We start from the raw sequence: 19,785 nt of genomic DNA, 5'->3' as shown, positions 1-19,785 counted from the left end.
TTGGACAGTAAATTGTATGGTCACTCTAGCCAAAAAGCACACAAAAAAAATCCCAAGCCTAATTTATTCCTTTGCTTCCTTACCCCTATTCCTCTCTCTCAACTGACTGGGGGCTGTTGTATGGCCATTTGAGAATAGGTTTCATGGGAAGGTAGCATACTTCACCTGATCTGCAGCAAGACTGACTTCCCTCTGTTTATCTGAGAAATGTAATGGGCCATTTTTGCTCAAAGCCTTTTTTAAAGTCTTCTCTCTTACTGTGTGAAATCCAGAAGCAGTCAGCTTTTCTAACCCTGGGAGCCCCCAAATTTCTGGATTCTCTATTCTCTTTAATTTCTACTCTCAAACCTGTCAGTTCTTGCCTGTGCACATTTCTTGCTTATAAATTCTCAATAAATGCAGCAGGTAATATTGTTCTTCTAATATTCAGTTTTCCATCTCTTTTTCCCTGTACCCAGAGACTTGGTAGAGACTTATTCTGCTTTTGAAGCTATCTGAGGTATAGCTTCAAATTGAGGTATAATTTACATACAGTAAACACACAGCTCTTAAGCATTCAGTTCATTGAGTTTTGACAATTGTATACACCCGTGTAATCCACCACCCAAAATAAGATATAGAACATTTTCATTACTCCAGATGGATGCCCCTTTCCAGTTAATTCCCCGCCTTCCTCCCCCGGAGGCAACCATTTTTTGACTTCTATCACCATGGATTCCTTTTGGTAAGCAGTATTTTTATTAAGTGTTTTGTGACTGCATGACATGACTGTCTTACCATCCTTTACTCACTTTCTTCGTTTCCTGCTGCCTGGCTGCTAAGCAGTTGCCATATATGTTAGATTTTTTGTTTGGTCTGCACCCCACTTAAAGATACCATTTTCTATGTTAGTTAAGGATAGCTAACTACTTTAATAAGTGGACTCCAAAAATAAAATAGCTTAAACCTAATTAAAGTGTGTTTATTGCTAATGAAACAGTGCACTGAAGGCATTCCTGATCAGTAGGTGACCTTCTATAACCTGGCCTTTGAGTCCTCCAGCAGCTGGGGAAAGAGAGCATGAACACACCTCACCTGCTTCTGGAAAGCCTCCACCTGAGAACTCACATTCAGTCACTTCCACTGACGTTCCTTTGGGAAGAACTATGCACAAAGCCACATCTGGTGCAAGGGGGAGAGTTTGCAAATGTAGACTATGACCAGACAGCCCCTTCTCCGTGACAGCTCCACACTGTGTCGGGAAAAGCAAAATTTGGATGATTGTTGTTAATTGTCTACAGGTTAACAAGGTTAATGTCACAGCTTTTATTTTGTTTTAGTAACATAATACCATATTGCTTTTTTTTTTGTCTTCATGTTACTTCCTCTTCTTTGTGTTATATATTCTTCTATGCTCTTTGAATAAACATTTTAATATTTGAAACTAAAAAAAATATATGGTATTGCTATCTCTATGGTAGAAATGCTCAAAGCAAAAGCAGCTTATTTTCCTTAGATTATTCTGATGAAATTAAAATTATCCCTGGGCCTCAACAGATATAATTTAACTCTTAAAAGATAAGGATCCCTGATATAAGCATTTGTATTCAATATTGTACCAGAGATCCTAGCCAGCAGAGTAAGACGGGGGGAAAAATCCTGAAAGAAAAGGTGTAGGAATGGAAAAGAAGGAAAAACTGTCAAATTGTCATATTGGCAAATGACATAATCGTCTATGTAGACAATTTCCAGAACTCTACAGCTAAATTCTTAGGATTAACTAGTGAGTTTAGTAAGGTTTTATGAATATAAAATCAATATAGGAATGCCAATTGCATTTCTATAGACCAGCGGCACTACCAGCCACCAGCAGCAGCAACACCATAAAACAGATAATGTAATTTTAAAAAACATTTTATTGTGAAATGATTAATATCCTACATAGCCATAATATATTTTTTCAAAACTAAGAAATTAACATTGGTACAATAATGTTAACTAAACTATGCCTTTATTTGGATTTTCCCAGTTTTTCTGCTGATGTCATTTTCTGTTTCAGGATCAGTCTAGGTAGCTGTATCTCTTTAGTCTGCTCCAATGTACAGCAATTTTTTTCTCTTTTCTTTCAGGGACTTGATACTTTTGAAGAGTAGTGGTCAGGTCTTTTGTAGAGTGGACCTCAGTTTGGATTTGTCCAATGTTTTCTCATGATTTATATCACATCATATCAACATGACATAACTGGTAATGTTAACTTTGATCACTTGGTTAAGGTGGTGTCTGTCAGATTTCTCCCCAGTGAAGTTACTATAGAAAATGTAATTTTAAAAATAAACAGTTTACAATAGCAACACAATATAAATAACATTTGAATAAATCTAACAAATAATGTCTATGACCTTTATTGAGAAAGTTATAAACTTTTATTGCAAGGCATTAACTGTGATCCAGTTAAATGGAGAGAAACACTGTATTAATGGATTCGAAAACTTAATGTTGCAAAGACGTTACTTCTCTATGCACTTAGAATCAAATTCCTAAGAGATTTTGGGGGTTTTAACATCACTACTACTATCATTATTATTACTAATTATTATTATTGTTATTTTGGTGATATTAACATTATAATTCTGAACTTATATGGAAGAGGAGTTGTCCAAAAATTACAAACACACTTCTGGAGAACTAAGTATTTTTTCTGCCTTATATTGTGACTTAATATAAAACTATAATAATTAAGCCAGTGTATGGTGTAGGTTATACAAATTGGGCAATGGAAAGAATAGAGAATTTAGAAATGGATTGATCTGTATATGGAACCTCAGTTTATGACAAAACTGGTATTGTAGATCAGTGAGAAAAAGGACGGATAGATTTTTCTATATATGGTGCTGGAGTGAGAGATTGCTCACATGAAAGAGAATAATACTGGATTCCTATCTCACATTATACGCAAAATGGGAAATGGTTAAATTATAAGTTGTAAATTAGTAATTATAATTCAATTTAATTATAAAATTAGAAGAAATGAAAACAAAATTGGAAGTGCAAAAGAAAAGAGATGGTACAGAAAAATAGTGAGGTCATAAAGATTAGAAATGAGAGAAGTAAGCCAAATCAAATATATTAGAGTGATGTGACACCTGTAGTTTTAAGTAAAAATATCAGTATTTACAGTATGCCAGAACTGCATCATTTATTAGCTTTTCTCATCCTGCTGAGTTATGTGTCAGAAATCATAAAGTGACCTATAAATTATTTTAGTGATCTACCTACTGACAACTCAATTACTCAGGTATTTGTGGAAAGCAAAGAATTGGAAACCACCTGACTTGCAGAGGGATTTATTATCACTTTCTCAGTTTGGGGAAGTTTATCAAAAAGGCTTAACTAAGATTTATCAAATGACTGTTATACTTATTACTCTTTTACTTAGAGGCACCTTGTTTAACCCAAAATACTTAGAAATGGTTGTTTAGAAAAATCATTAATTTTAATATATATTTGCCAATATAGAGTGAATTGTTAGAGAAATTTTTTTTCTTAACGTATGTCTGAAACATATTTTTATCAAAACCTAGCAGCTATAAATGTAGATTACTCAGTTTAGGGAAAATAGTTGCCATTTAATCTAATTGACAAAGCTAGTCTTCAAATTCAAACCTGTCTTCCAAATCAGACTTCCTTCTGTCAGTAAAAGTCCAACTTGATTTTTCAACTCAAATAAATATGTTAATGTATGTCTCCATGACAACCATCACACAGCTGAATTCTCATTCTAATATAGATAAATAGATAAGGCACAGAGCCTTACCATATGTTGCTTGGATACAGTAAGGTACTGCTGCCTTCAATATTTCTTTACTTTGCACTCACTAAAGTCTCCCAGAGTTAAGATGATTCTTTTACAGTAGTAAGGGTATGGAAGGGGTAAGGTCCTTAAGTAAAAATGCCCTCACTACTGCTTTGTTCTGCTATACACCTGAATTTATAATATGCTAACATGGGCCCACATACTCTATTTTTTAATCAAATATGTATGTTATATGTAAATGTGTGTGTGTGTGTGTATATATATATCATATATATATGTATATGATGACGAAAGAACAAATCCTTATTGTAGTTTGATTAAAGGAGTATTTACAGGTTTGGCATCCTGGAGAGTTTTTATATTCCAGGGAAATGTACTAGACAGGATTAGTGAGTGGTATGCATTTCTTTTGTAAAGTGGGAAAAGAGTGATTGTGAAGGAGGAGAAGAAGGAATGAGAAAGAGGCTGGCATGATACCTTAGCTGTGGGTACATTCCCAGAAAGATCAGTATTAGGAAGGATGGAAGTTGAGGATCTGGAATTTGATTGCCTTAAAACTGCCTGTGCCCACATAATCTCTTGGAAAGTCTTCGTGTAGTCCCAAATCTACCTCAATTTGTAGACTGCTGACATAGAAGACAGGCAGAGCAGATCCATCAGATGTATAATTGTAGATAGAAGACACCCAAACTAATGAAAAAAAAACTAATGTTTAGAGATTAAGCTTTTCTGAAATAAAAGAGAACTAGAATCTGGATATTGAGAGGGCATACTGTGTGTCTGGGTCTAATAAAGTTGATGGACCTTAGAGGTGAAGAAAGATTTCCTTTGGGGAGCCAGGCAAATAGGTCAAGTTATTTATAAGGGAGGGAGTTATGTTGGCTTCAGATTTCATTTGATGCAAGAAAATTGAATATACTTAAAAGATTGTTTTTAAAAAAGAAAGGTAACATGGATTTTTATATCCATCCAAACAATCCTTCAAGTATAAGTCAACAGACAAATAGTTTTGAACTTGAAAAAAATTTCAAAAATTATTCCTTTTAGACTTTACTGAGACACTGCTAGAGGACAGACTTTTTTTTTTTTACCTAGTTTTGCAAGGTAATGATGCACAGAGCTGCCAGAACAGGATCTGGTCAGACTTTGACTTTTTTGTCTCAGTACTGGAAGCTTTTTATCATCGGTAGTAGACTTTGACAGATGGACTGTGGGTTCTGATAATGCTGCATATGAGAGGACTGATCTATTTCCCAGGCCTTTGGGTTTTCTGAGAACTAGGAAAGAATCATGACTTTTCAGCAATCTCAACATTGGTAGAAAGGATCTGAGATAAGATGTTTAAGAAGATCAACCACATAAATATCCTTGTTTGCATACAGGTTTGACTTCTTAAACACAAGGATGAAGCAATAAATTTTCGTGAAAAATCTCCAAAGGTTAGTTCATGATGAAGTAGAATCTTGGGCATGGACTTTGCTGATACTATGAATGCTGTTATCAAAAATCTTCCCCAAAGACATTTACTTTGCTTTTTTCTAGGCAAAACAAATCAAATCTGTAAAAGACCTTGTATGCTTGAGTTTGAAAAACTAAGTATATTTGGGTTGGTGAGAAAAGTAAAATGTAATACCCCTGTCGCTTTGGAACAAAACTACATAGTTTGTGAGCTGTAGTAAAAAATAAGTACCCTATATTCCTTTTTGAGAAGCCATCTGAAGAAGAGTATTATATATTTTTTCCAGTTGTATCAAACTGAGTTTTCTACTGCCTATACTCTGGTTTTTCTGTTCTAGACATCTATGGTTGACAGCAGCAGATGAGAAAAATGGAAGTCTCTAATAAGTTTATCTGCCAGAGAGATAACAGTGCTCTTTGCTACTGATACTGCAGCCAAGGTGTTGTTATATTCAGGCCATGAATTGAGTTCCTCAGTTTGATTGTCCAGAGGATGCCAACTCATTTTCACAGATCAGATAGAACTGCCAAGTAGATGATGAAGCTTTATTAATTTTGCTTCCCTCAGAAGAAAAAAAGGACAGTACAGCAACTGCTTGAGAAGAAAGTGCCTATGAATAAAAATTAATCCAGAAAAACTTATGGACATCTAGAAAAAAAACTGGAGTCATTTTTAGCCCAAGATCAACAATTCAAAGAAGGATCTCAAAGCTGTTTTGTTTCCTACATATGTTAGTATATCTGATGAAGGATGAAGTATTTGATTTGAACAGGTTACCTTTACCCAAATATGCTGTGTCTCTTGGTCTTGCTGTGACTCCTTGGATAAGATTTCTTCAGAAAATGTAGAAACAACTGACCAAAGAATTGTTAATGAGCCTAGGGCTCTATCCCTCACCAATGACTAAGTGGAAGAATTTAGAGCTTATTTCAATAAGAAAACGTCCATCCTTTAGGAAGGTGGAAAGAGACGAGAAACAGGAGAGGAAGAGTACAAGCTGGCCGATGATATTAATAATTTAGAGGGGGAAGTGAAGGAGGAAGAGAGGCAGATGAGGGGGAAAATAGAAGAGAAAGTGGTAAAAACAAAAGGGCCTCAACCTCAGTCTGTTCGTAATACTGATGAGGCACAGAAAGTTAAGGAAGTGATGGAAACAAAAAAAGCAATGAGACATTTTAAGTGAATAAGAAAATAACATTTACTGATGAAGGGAAGTTGTTCACCAATATACAAATCCATTGTGAGGGATACTAAGGAAGAGGATCGTAGTAGTATCAACCTTGATAAGACAAAAGAAAGGCTTCTGGCAAAAGGACAAATTTGACCAAGAAGAGTATTGGAAGAAAGTTTAGGCAAAGCATATGAAGAAAAGACTTTTAAAAAGGGAAGCCAAAAGAGAAGCCAGCAAGATGCAAGCAAAGGCCAAAGATGAAGAGAGGGATGCCTTTTAGGGTTGGAGTGGTGGTGATGAGGAATTGGATCTGTTCACTCTCAGATCCTGATAAATACAGAAGTCTGAAGAATCAGATAGTGAAGATATGGAAAATGAAATTAATGATGCCAGGAAGAAGCAGAGAATGAGGAAAAGGAACAACAGTGAAATGGAAGAAGTGAAACAAACAAGTTGCAGTAGAAAGAAGGCCAAGTGGGAAACCTAAGAGCCTTTGGGTAAGGCCTGTCTTTAGCAGAGGACAAAGAGCTTGTGTTATGTCAGCTCAAAAGTCAAAGCTAAATACTCTTGCTCTACTGTTCTTGAAACCCTTAGTCATGATTATGTGGGCTGGAAGTCAAAAAAGAGTTGGCTTTGGAACAATTAGGTAACAAGAGTCCCATGCTTAAAGGATCCATGCAACTCCAGACAGAAGTGATCATATATCTAACTCCCTTCTTGCCCCATCACAGAATATACTTAAAGTGAGAGTGGATTAAAGAAATTTCCTGATCCTATTCCAGCCAGTATGCTCTTGGATTAGATCCATTCCTTTATTTTACTGCCAAGTTGTAAAGTCCTTGTTCCATTTTTAGAAATTCTTATCTTGCTTACTATACAGAATGTACTATTAAACAAAATTGCTCAGAATTTTGATGTATTTAATATTTCCAAAGAGAGTATATGATGAAGCAGCCCCAAAAAATAATGAGTATTTTTGAATTGAGATTATCAATAATAAGCCTATTTCCCATTTTTAATAAAAGTATAACACTTAAGAATAAATTTAACAAAAGATATGCAAAATCTCTATGTTGCAAACAAGAAAACATAACTGAGAAAAATAAAAGAAGACTTGAATAAGTGAATAAAGATGGCATGTTCATGGATTGAAAGACTCAATTAAATCACAATTCTCCCCAAATTGATCTATAGAGTCAACATAATCCCTATCATAATCCCATAGGCTTTCTTTGTAAAATTGACAAACTGATTCTAAAAGTTATATGGAAATGTAAAAGACTGAGAATATCCAAAACAATCTTAAAATCATGGCTGGGAGGACTTGACTTCATAACATAGCCATAAAGCTACAATAAGTAAGACAGTGTGGTGCTGCCATAAGGATCAACAGATAGATCAATGCAACTGAATAGAGAGGCAGAATAGACCCACAGTTATGTGATCATTTGATTTCCAACAAAGATCCAAAGCAACCCAGTGGAGAAAGTAAAGTTTTTTGATAAATAGTGCTGGAACAACTGGATATCCATATGGAAAAAAAAGTAAATCTCAATTCCTACCTTGCACCATGCACAAAACTTAATTTGAGATGAATCATATTGCTAAAAGTAAAAGCCGAGCCATAAGGCTTTTAGAAAAAAACATCAGAGAATGTCTTCATGACTTTGGGGTAGGCAAAGATTTAAATGCAGAAAGCAATATCCATAAGAGAAAAAATTTATAAATTAGACTTTATCAAAATAAAAAAAATGTATGCTCATCACAAGATCCTGTTAGGAAAACAAAAAGACAAGCCAGACTTGGAAAAAATATTAGGAAAACATATAGTTGTCAAAGGACTACATGGATAAAGAATTTATACAACTTCATAACAAAAACACAGACAATCAGAAACAAAAAAATGGAAGGTAGGGGACAAGTGATTTGGAAAGATACTTTAGAACATGGGCACTCCACAGCAGAAGATACTGAAATGACCAATAGGCATGTGCTCAACATCATTAGTCGTCAGCAAAATGCAAGTTAAGATGATAGTGAGATACCCACCAGAATGGTTAAAATTTAATAGGTTGATAACACCAAATGTTAGTAGAAATGTTGAGAAACTGAAACTCGTATACATTGTGTGGGAGAGTTAAATGGTACAACCTCTTAGGAAAAAGATCTGGAAGTTTCTTATAAAGCTAAACATACACTTACCTGATGATCCAGCAATTCTACTCCTAGGTATTTACCCATAAAATGAACATATAAGTCCACAAAAAAAGATGTTCACAACAAGTACGTAGTATGTATACATGTAGCTTCATTCATAATAATCAAAAACTAGAAACAGCCTAGGTGTCGATCGGTAAGAGAATGGATAAATGGATGGTGGTGTATTCATAAAACGGAATACTACTCAGCAATAAAAAGAAACAAACTGATATCTATAACAACATGGATGAATCTCATTATACTAACTGAAAGAAGTCTTATACAAAAGAATACATGCAGTATTACTCCATTTTTATGAAGTTCTAGAACAAGCAAAATCTATCCATGAGGGAAAAGAATCAAAAGAGTGGTTGCCTGTAGAGGATGGGGCAGGGAATGACTGGGAAGGATTACAAGGGAATTTCTTTGAGGTGATGGCAATGATTTGGGTTATAAGGTATATACATTTGTAAAAACTCATGGAATGGTACACTTAATATTTATGCTTTTCATTTTATGTAAATTTTGCTTCAAAAGAAAGAAAAAAGAGCTTTAAAAAATATCCCAAATAGATATTATTTTTTATCCTCCAGATTGGCAAAAGTGTTGACAAGGAAGTGGAGCATCCTGACCTCTCTTACCCTTGCTAGTGGTAGTGTAAATTGGATCCACTGTCAAACAATTTGTCATTATTTAATAACTTGTGCATATACCAACCAAGCAATTCCACTTTGAGGCATAGAAACTCTTGCAAATGTACTCAGAGAAACATATATGACAATGTTCCAGAAAACTGGGGAGAACTCGGATATCCATCAATAAGAGAACACATAAATTGTGCTATACTCAAAATTAACATCATGGATGAACCTGGTGAACATATAAGAATACTTCCAATATGGTTCCAACCGATGTAATTCCATCCAAAATCTTGTAAAATTAAATAATTTAGGGATACATATGTAACACTGTAAAAGAAGGTAAAGAAAAAAAATTCAGGGTAGTTGGGAAGAAGGCATGGCAAGGAGAATTGGAATTGGAATGGGAAAGGCCATAAAGGTGACTTCCAAGTTAACTAGCAATGTTCTAGTCCCTAAACCAGCTAGTGGGAAGATAGGTGTTCATTTTATTATTTTTCTTTATAGCTTACACATCTGTTGAAATATTGTTTGGTATATATTCAATATTTAATAATAATTTAATGGGAAACAAAATGTACATTTTAAAATTAAATGATCTTAAGTAACTTCATTACCAACAAAATGATATGCAAGATATAAGAAATTGGCTTTCTCGTATCACTAATTCAGTCATTTATTCAAATGCTTATCAAATGCCTGTACACAGCCTGATAGGGATATGACATTGGTTAAGCGTTTATTTGGAGGCTACTGTTTTGATAGCTATATCTTAAAAATTAATTAGAAAAACTACTGAAATCTAAAATGATTACAATCTTATATAGGCCCAGCTTTGACCTCACTCCCCTAATGCTAGTCCAGGGGACTTCTAAAGGCACACTTTTATGAATTGGAATGTCACTGGAACTGATCATTGACCAGTCACTAAATTTACATTACAATCAGGTCATAGAGAATGTCTCCCATAATTTATTTTCTTGAAAGTTAACTGTGACAAAAATTCTGAGGGTACTGTGGCTAACACTTAGATCTTACTGTTCTTCTGTTGAATCTTAAACATTTTCAAGGTATTTATTGATTTTTCATTTCAACATTTCCTGTAAAATCTGTGAATATTTTTCATTGTCAACTCGCCAGAAAATAAAGGTTGAACTCTGTAAGTATAATGTGGTCCTAAATTTGTAGCTTAAAATTAAAAGAGCTTACCCTACCCTTTGCTCTTTGTAAGTATTCAGACATTCTTTTGGATGCCAAATAATTAATTCATAGTGCTAGACATCCGGCAAGATGACAGTCTTGTTGCCTATATGAAGATTTAAATATACCCAATTACAATCCCAAAGCCTTATTGCTTCATTTATCACAGGAAGTGCCAAAGTTCTGGAATATTTTGTAAGAAAAGCTACTCTACTTGCATGAATTCTCATAGGAATGACCAAGAATATTATGCCAATTCAATCCTAAGTATTGAAACTAGGGTTCTAAATGACATTTAATAGCATGATTTATTTTCTATCTTAAACTTTATAGGGCACAAAGCAAGATCCTATCCTTTCATATTGCTTTTTATTTTTAAAGCGTCTGAGTGATGATAAAAATCTAAGCTTAAGAACTGTCAGATGATTTATGATATTTCATTTATTTTTCAAAGGATTGGGGTGTCACCAGTAAGCCTATTAGAATTGTAGGTTTAAAGTTCCTCGATTTTAAGAGACCAGCTGCATAAACAAGTGTGTTAGCTTTGTAATTTAATTCTGTGTGATTTTTTTTAATACTTCAAAGTATCAAAGGAGGCAGCTTTTCTTAGGTCATAAATACTTGTTTATATCATTATGATCTCAAACTTTCAGGTACATTTCAAGATCTACTTTTAAAAATATTAATACATTTTTATTGTGTTCTTTACAAGCTCAAGACATTTCTCCTTTTGTCTACCTAAATCTGCCTTTCTTCATGGGCTGACACTAGCTAAGGTGGAATGTAGATAAACTGGAAGAAGACTACTTTAAAAAATTGGAATTCTGTAGTCAGAGATGAATAATCTAATAACTGTCTTTGAGAATGTGCTGTAAGACCTTAAAGCTATTTGTTTATTAAACTTTTAAATTTGAGATAATGGTAAATTCACATGCAGTTGTAAGAAATAATACACACCTCATGTACTGTTTACACAGTTTCCCTCAACTGGTAACATCTAGGATATTAACATTGATACAATCCAGATCTTATTCAGATTTCCCTAGTTTTACTTGAACTCATTTGTGTTTGTATATATTTAGTTTCTATGGGCTTTTTATCACACGTATAGCTTCTTGTATCTACCATAGTCAAAATACAGAACAGTTCTATCACAAGGATTCCTCAAGTTGCCCTTTTGTAACCACACTTACGTACCCCTCCTTCCCGTCCCTAACCCCTGGCAACCACTAACCAGTTCTCTATTTTTATAATTTTGTCATTTCAATAATGTTATATAAATGGAATCTTAGAGTATATAATCTTTTGGGATTGACTTTTTCATTCAGTATAATTCCCTTGAATTCATCCAAGTTGTTGTGTCTATCAACAGTTTGTTCCTTTTTATTGTTGAGTGGTATTCCATGAAAATCTATTTTGATTTTTAGCTTTCACACACATAAAACGATAAGAGATAATTAAAATATCAGTTTAAAAGATATTTAAAACGTTGCAATTAACCTATTAATTAAAATTACAGGTGTTTAGTGTCCTTTTAGTCATTTAGATTGGATTTGTCTATGTCTTAACATACTAAGAGTAGATAAATTGCCACCTGTATACTGAAAATATATTTCTAGTGGGAAAAAAAAAGATTATTCTATTCCCTAACAATAATTCGTTCTAATAAAAACTGGCAAGATTGAAGAAAATACCAGTAGCTGATACCAGGCAAAACAGGTTCTTGTTCTGATTCCAGCAGATTTGCTGTTTAGTTTTTTCCTTCATACAGCCAATGATTACCCAACTAATTCTTTTCATATAGCCTATTGTTACACAAATAACTCTCCTTACCCTTGTGCCTGTGTTTGTTAAGTGTGATAAATAAAGTTGTAGATATGGATGAGATCTCCTAGGGAGAGAACATAAAGTGAGACCTGATGTTTGCCTTGAGGATCTCCAAGGTTTAAGTGCCAAGGATGGCCAGAAAGGCAGAAGGAAAAAACCAGAGACTTGTGGTTCATGGAAGCTAAGAGAAAAGGGGGTATGAAGAAGGAAATAAGATGAGGGCTGAACAGCATCTGTGGATGACTGGCAGAAGTGGTCTTGGAGGTGGAACTAAAGACCATTTGGAAAGGGAATGGGAGATGTGGAAATGGCAACTCTGTAGAGAAGTTTACTTCTCTGTAGAGAAGTGAGTATCTAGATAGGCCTCCAACTATAGTTAAAGGGAGAGGTGGTGCCAAATGGTTTTGTATGTGTCGTCGTTGTTTTAATGGAAGAGGCTTGAGTTTGTTTAAAGGCCAACACAGTTAAGGAGAAGACATTGAATATACAAGCTAGAGAAAAAATAATATTTTCATATTTTTGGGAAAATAGGAGAGAGTGGAATTCAAGGCATAGGCAGAGGGCTTGGTCTTGGGAAGGAGGAGGGGTATCTCCTCTATTGTGTCAAGTCAGATGTAGGAGGGACTGGAGCACATGTAGGTAGGTTGTATGTGATACTGGAAAGGTGAGTGACTTTCTATCTGATAACTTCTGTTTTCTCTGGGAAATGGAGGTGAAATGGTCTAGAAAAAGGGAGTGGAGGCGAGCGTGGTACTGGAGGTTTGAGTTGGTAAGGGGAGAAGGTTTAGTGTTAGTCATCAAGGAGACTGGCTCTTGTGTTTACAACATGTCTGGGCAGTGAGATTCATAGTGGACCACAAACACTCTTTTCTGAACAGTTGCAGGGTTTGAGGAGATGAGGATATAGGATAAGAGAAAGATTTGGGCTGCTCTACATACAGCTTTTCTATTCCATGTCATTTCTCCTAGGAATGAGGTCAGTATTAAAGCATAGAGAGAGACCAGGTGTAAGGTGCTGTGGAAAACTTGAAACACATTTTTTAAAAGCAAACATTGGTACATAGTAGTCTTATGATTCTTTGTATTTATGTGGTATCAGTTGTAACATCTCCTCTTTCATTTATAATTTTATTGATTTGAGTTCTCTTTGTTTTTTTCTTGGTAAGTTTAGCTAAAGTTTTGTCAATTTTATCTTTTAAAAAAACCAACTCTTAGTTTCATTGATCTTAGTTTCTATTGTCTTTTTAGTCTATTTCATTAATTTCCACTCTGATCTTTGTTATTTACTTCCTTCTACTAACTTTGGGCTTTGTTCTTTTTCTTGAGGTACAAAGTTAGGTTGTTTATTTGAGATCTTTCTTTTTTCTTAATATAGGCATTTATTGCTATAAACTTCACTCTTAGAACTGCTTTTGGTGCATCCCATAAGTTTTGGTATATTATATTGGTATGAACAATTATACACCAACAAATTGGACAATCTAGAAGAAATGGATAAATTTCTAGAAATGTGCAACCTACCAAGACTAAATTATGAAGAAACTGAAAATCTGAACAGACCGATTACTAGTTTGGAGATTGGATCGGTAATCGAAAACTCCCCAATAAAAAAAAGTCCCAGACAGATGGCTTCACTGGTGAATTCTTCCAAACATTTAAAGAAATATTAATATGGAACCTTCTCAAACTCTTCCAAAAAGTAGAAGACGAGGGACTTCCAAACTCATTTTAAGGGACTAGCATTACCCTGATACCAAAGCTAGATAAGGACACTACAAGACAAGAAATTACAGGCCAATATCCCTGATGAACACAGAAGCAAAAATCTTCAACAAAATATTAGCAAACTAAATCCAACAGTACATTTAAAGGTTCATACATCATGATCAACTGAGATTTATTCCATGGAAGCAAGGATAGTTCAACAACTGCAAATCAGTCAGTGTGGTATACCACATTAACAAAATGAAGGATAAAAATCATGTGATCATCTGAGTAGATGCAGAAAAAGCCTGTGACAAAATTCAGTATCCTTTCATGATAAAAACTCTCAACGAGGTGGATATGAGGGGAACATACCTTAACATAATAATGGCCGTATATGGCGAAGTCACAGCTAACATTACAGTCAATGGTGAAAAGATGAGAGCTTTTCCTGTAAGATCAGGAACGAGACAGGGATGCCCACTCTTGCCATTTTTATTCATCACAGTACTGAAAGTCATGGCCAGAACAATTAGGCAAGAAAAATAAATAAAAGCTATCCAAATCAGAAAGGAAGAAGTAAAATTGTCTCTATTCGCAGATGATATGATATTATATGTAGAAAACCCTAAATGCTCCACCAAAAAACTGTTGGAACTAATAAAAAAATTCAGTAAAGTTTTAGGGTACAAAATCAATATAGAAAAATCATTTGCATTTCTATACACTAATAATAAACTATGAGAAAAGGAAATTAAAAAACAATCTCATTTACAATAACATCAAAAAGAATAAAGTACTTAGGAATAAATTTAACCAAGATAGTGAAAGAGCTATACACTGACCACTATAAGACACTGATGAAAGCAGTTGAAGAAGGCACAAATAAATAGGAAGAGATTCTGTGCTCATGGATTGGAAGAATAAATATTGTTAACATTTCCATACTACCCAAAGTGATCTACAGATTCGATAGAATCCCTATAAAAATTCCAATGGCGTTTTTCACAGAAATAGAAAAAGCAATCCTAAAATTTATATGGAACCACAAAAGATTCTGAATAGCCAAGGCAATCTCAAGAAAGAAGAACAAAGCTGGAGGCAACACACTGCCTGAGTTCAAACTATATTACAAAGCTATAAAAATCAAAATGGTATGGTACTGGCACAACAACAGACACATAGATCAATGGAACAGAATAGAAAGCCCAGAAATAAACCCATACATACATTGCCAATTAATTTTTGAAAAAGGAACCAAGAATATACAATGGGGAAAGGATAGTCTCTTCAATAAATGATGTTGGGAAAACTAGATATCCACATTCAAAACAATGGAACTGGACCCCAATCTTCCACCATACACAAAAATCAGCCCAGAATGTATTAAAGACTTGAATGTTAAGACCTGAAATCATAAAACCCGTAGAAGAAAACATAGGGGTAAGCTCCTCAAAATTGGTCTTGCCTATGATTTTTTTGTATTTGACAACAAAAGCAAAGGCAACAAAAGTGAAAATAAACAAGTGGGACTATATCAAACTAAAAAGCTTCTGCACAGCAAAGGAAACCATCAACAAAATGAAAAGGCAACCCATGGAATGGGAGAAAATGTTCACAAACCATGTATCCCATAAGGGATTAATGTCCAAAATATACAAGGAACTCATACAACACAATAGCAAAAAAACAAATAACCCAATTAGGAAGTGTGAAGAGAATCTGAATAGACATTTTTCCAAAGACATACAAATGGCCAACAGGTACATGAAAAGGTGCTCAACATTACTAATCATCAGGGAAACGCAAATCAAAACCGTAATGAGATATTACCTCACACCTATTAGGATGGCTATTATCAAAAAGACAAGAGATAACAAATACTGGTGAGGATGTGAGAAAAGGGAATCCTTGTACATGGTTGGTGGGAATGTAAACTGGTACAGCAACTATAGAAAACTGTATGGGGGTTCCTCTAGAAATTAAAAATAGAACTACCATATGATCCAGCAATCCCACTTCTGGGTATATATTCAAAGGAAATGAAACCATTATCTTGAAGAGATATCTGTACTCTTGTGTTCATTGCAGCATTATTCACAATAGCCAAGGTATGGCAACAACCTAAGTGTCCATTAAGGGATGAATGGATCAAGAAAATTTGGTGTGTGTGTGTGTGTATATATATATATATATATATATAGACTAATATATGACTAATAATATGTATTTTATTATATATATATAAATATATATATTTATATATATATAATGTAAAATGACTATTATTCAGCCTTACAAAAGAAGGAATTCCTGTCATTTGTGGCGACATGGATGAATCTGGAGAGCAGTATGCTAAGTGAGATAAGCCAGAGAGAGAAAGACAAATACTGCATGGTATCTTATATGAGGAATCTTAAAAAAATTTTTGAAAGTTGAACTCACAGAAGCAGAGAGTAGAAAGTAGAAAAGTGGTTACCAGACGCTAGGGTGTTAGAGCATAGGGAGAAGTTGGTAAAAGGGTCCAAACTTTCAGTTATAAGATGAATGAGGTCTGAGGATCTCATGTATAATATGGTCACTATAGTTGATGACACTGTACTGTATAATTGAAATTTGCTGAGAGAGTAGAACTTAAATGTTCTCACCAAAAAAAAAAGGAAAAAGGGTACATATGTGAGGTGACGGGTGTGTTAATCAACTAGATAGGGGAAATCCTTTCACAATGTATACATATATCAAATCATCACATTGTACACTTTAAATATCTTACATTTTATTTGTCGATTATACCTCAATAAAGCTGAAAAAAACCCAAACATTTGTGGTGATTTAAATTCTTTTATTGAAAGAATCTTCTGTTGCTTCACATATTATCTTACATTTTATTTATCCTAGAAGACCTTTTTTTCACCACCAAGACTCTTCAACTAGCTTTTTAAGGACAGGATGTGTATCTATCTAAGCAAGGTGCTGAGTGTGTACCCTGCAGGTATTCACTAAATAAATAGTAAATAAAGTGCTAGATACTGCAGATCTACTGATACTGTGGGACATGTTTTATTTGATCAGGGATTTTTAATAAAATTTTATACCTTTTTGCAAACCTTTACTAAATAGATAAATGTTCTTATTTGAAATAACAGTGACCTGCTAAGAGAATTACTTTCTTTTACCCAATTAAACTTTTTATTTATTTAGTGTAACTAAGAAGTGTGAATCATAATTAATGTATTATATTTATTTCTTCTTTCTTTTTTTTAAATTATGAAAATTTCTGTTTGCTGGGACCACATTACTCTAATATTTTGATCCTTTCTGTAGTGATCCCCTGGATGTTTTTAATTTTAGAATATATTAAATTTTAGTCTTTATTTTTGATAGGAAAGATATATTGAATACAATAGCTTCAGTTTTAACTCAATTTAGAATTGGCTTAGGAAAAACAATGTTTACATAAAAATTCTTAAAAAGGTTCTTTAAAAATTATACTTTATTTTCATTATTTTTATGAAGAATACTCTAGTTAAAAGGGTAATGTTTTTCTGTAGACCTAAGTATTGTTTACCAAAGTAAAAATAAAGATTTTGTTTAAACCAATGATTCTCAAAAGGGAGTGGTATATCCACACGGACAGGTAAAGTCCGTCTCTGCTCGCTTTGTTAGATTGTGATTTTCCATCCTCCATGCTACCAAACCCCTGCTGAGAATCTTTCATACTGAATAGATTTTTTTTTCAATCTAATCATATTTAGAAGTGCCTGCAGCCATCTTCACTATATCTTTGCCTCTGCCCACCTATGTTTGTAGGAAGCTTTTTCCTGGGAGTGGAGGAAAAGATGTTTTGTCATTAATATTCTTCTAGACATGTACTGGAGAACCACAGAGTTCTGGGCATTTGCTGAAGCATAGTCTGTTGTCTCTTAAGCGCCCTTCAGCTCTTACCTTCAATAACCCTGATGTTCTCCATCTTTCTCTCCAGAGAATCTTGCTGGCATCTATAACCGCTTTAAATATGGTCTTTCCTCTTTCCTGTGCCCAGAGCGTCAGTTGAATCTTCTTCTGCACTCTCACTTGTGCTCTAGCTCTCCAGGAAGGCCTTAAGTCTTTCTGCATCCATTGTGTCCCAGGCGTGGGTGGAATGCAGAGAGCTCTAGGACCTTGCTTCTCCAGAAGTGCTTGAGCCTAGGGAGCCTCAGGAACTAATGTGAAGAAGGTTTAGCCAAGGATGCTGTGAAGAAGAATAAATTTGCCTGCTGTTACCTTTATTTTGGTCATGAAGACAGTGTAAAAAATCTCTTTGCATTCCTGTTGTTATCACTGCCATCTATATGTACCATAGTTGTGTGGATGTATTGTGATGTGGTTATCAAAATTGAGAGAAGGCATGATGTACCAGCATGACAAATATATTTTTAGATTCAGCCCTGTGCTCCATGGTGGTAATCACGACTGCATAAGCAACAGTTCTTTCTAAAATACCTTTGTTGAACTTAACTTTTTCTCACTTAGTTAAATCATACAGTTAGTGTCATTAATTTGGGATGGAAAGCATCCTTCTCTCATTAACACTACCTCTTACAAGTTTGAAAATGATTCACCATGCAGTATTAAGAAGTAAAATGCTTTTTATTACTTTCAATAAGAGGGCATATGATATAAGGGTAGCTATTCAGGGTGAAAATAAAGAAGAGTGAATAGGAATGAGGACTAGGAAAAGAAAATTAAAGTAAAAAGTTATTTTCTGAGATTTATCATTTCAGGTATTAGGTTTGGATTTTGGGTTCTATTTTTTGGAAATATAAAATCTCAGCCCAGAGCCAGGATCTCTGCATTTTATTCAGATAGAGACTTTTGATGTATTTTTAGAGTCTAATTTTCCTGTTGCCCAAGTAAAGATGGCAATGATTTAGTAGCAGCTCGTGATATTAGGTAAGGTACTGAGTGTTGCTTACATAATAATCAGAACCAAAAGTTAAGTATATCTTTGGATTTGTAGCTTCATATAATTTAGTGGTCATTATTAAAATCATATTTGTGTACATATACTTTGAGAAATCTTAGTTCTTTACTAAAGTGGTAAGTTTTTGTATTGCACTATAGAATAAGGTAAATATCTTTTTGCTTAAGATCCCAAATACTGTCTTTTTTTCAATAAATGTAGATGTGGCCTTCATGATATACAAATAATATTGTTTTGTATTTTTCTCTTAAGTTTGAAAATCTAATTAGCTTTTGTACGTATGTTGAAGAAAATGAACAAATTTTATCTTCTAGACATTTTGAGGGAAATAACCACAAACCTCATACAATAATGAAAAGATTTTACTAGATAATTTTTGTACATTGATATAGTTGTCTTAATTTCCAGGTTTGTTCATAAGGCCTACTTTTTTTTTTTTTAATTTTTTGTTTATTGCAGTAACATTGGTTTATAACATTGTATAAATTTCAGGTGTACATCATTATACTTCTATTTCTGCATAGATTACATCATGTTCACCACCCAAATACTAATTACAACCCATCACCACACACTTGTGCCGAATTATCCCTTTCGCCCTCCTCCCTCCCCCTTTCCCCTCTGGTAACCACGAATCCAATCTCTGTCTCTATGTGTTTGTTTGTTGTTATTATCTACTACTTAATGAGGGAAATCATACGGTATTTGACCTTCTCCCTCTGACTTATTTCACTTTGCATAATACCGTCAATGTCCAGGTTTGCTCATAAGGCCCACTTTTAAAAAATCTGCAATGGATACTACTTCCCAGAGTATATTTCTTATTTGAAG

At 34.2% G+C, this 19,785-nt stretch overlaps 1 protein-coding gene and 1 pseudogene across 5 annotated transcripts in view; both read left to right on the top strand.

Moving 5' to 3' along the window:
- Positions 1 to 19,785, top strand: part of ZNF438 (zinc finger protein 438) — a 187,563-nt gene that overhangs the window by 98,353 nt on the left and 69,425 nt on the right. For 3 of the 5 annotated variants that reach the window (XM_058532718.1, XM_058532719.1, XM_058532724.1), the window contains exon 3: positions 640 to 724. The exons of the other annotated variants lie outside the window; for them this stretch is intronic. In XM_058532718.1, the coding sequence (XP_058388701.1) occupies positions 711 to 724 (14 nt within the window). In that variant the 5' untranslated portion in view covers positions 640 to 710. The remainder of the gene's footprint in view (positions 1 to 639; positions 725 to 19,785) is intronic. 5 annotated transcript variants of the gene reach the window in all.
- LOC131398961 (probable ATP-dependent RNA helicase DDX10) lies at positions 4,904 to 7,242 on the top strand (annotated as a pseudogene).

The sequence above is a fragment of the Diceros bicornis genome, chromosome 36 (assembly GCF_020826845.1).
Source record: "Diceros bicornis minor isolate mBicDic1 chromosome 36, mDicBic1.mat.cur, whole genome shotgun sequence".
Taxonomy (NCBI): domain Eukaryota; kingdom Metazoa; phylum Chordata; class Mammalia; order Perissodactyla; family Rhinocerotidae; genus Diceros; species Diceros bicornis.
Note: the sequence above shows the minus strand (reverse complement) of the source record. Positions and strands in the feature narration are given on the sequence as shown.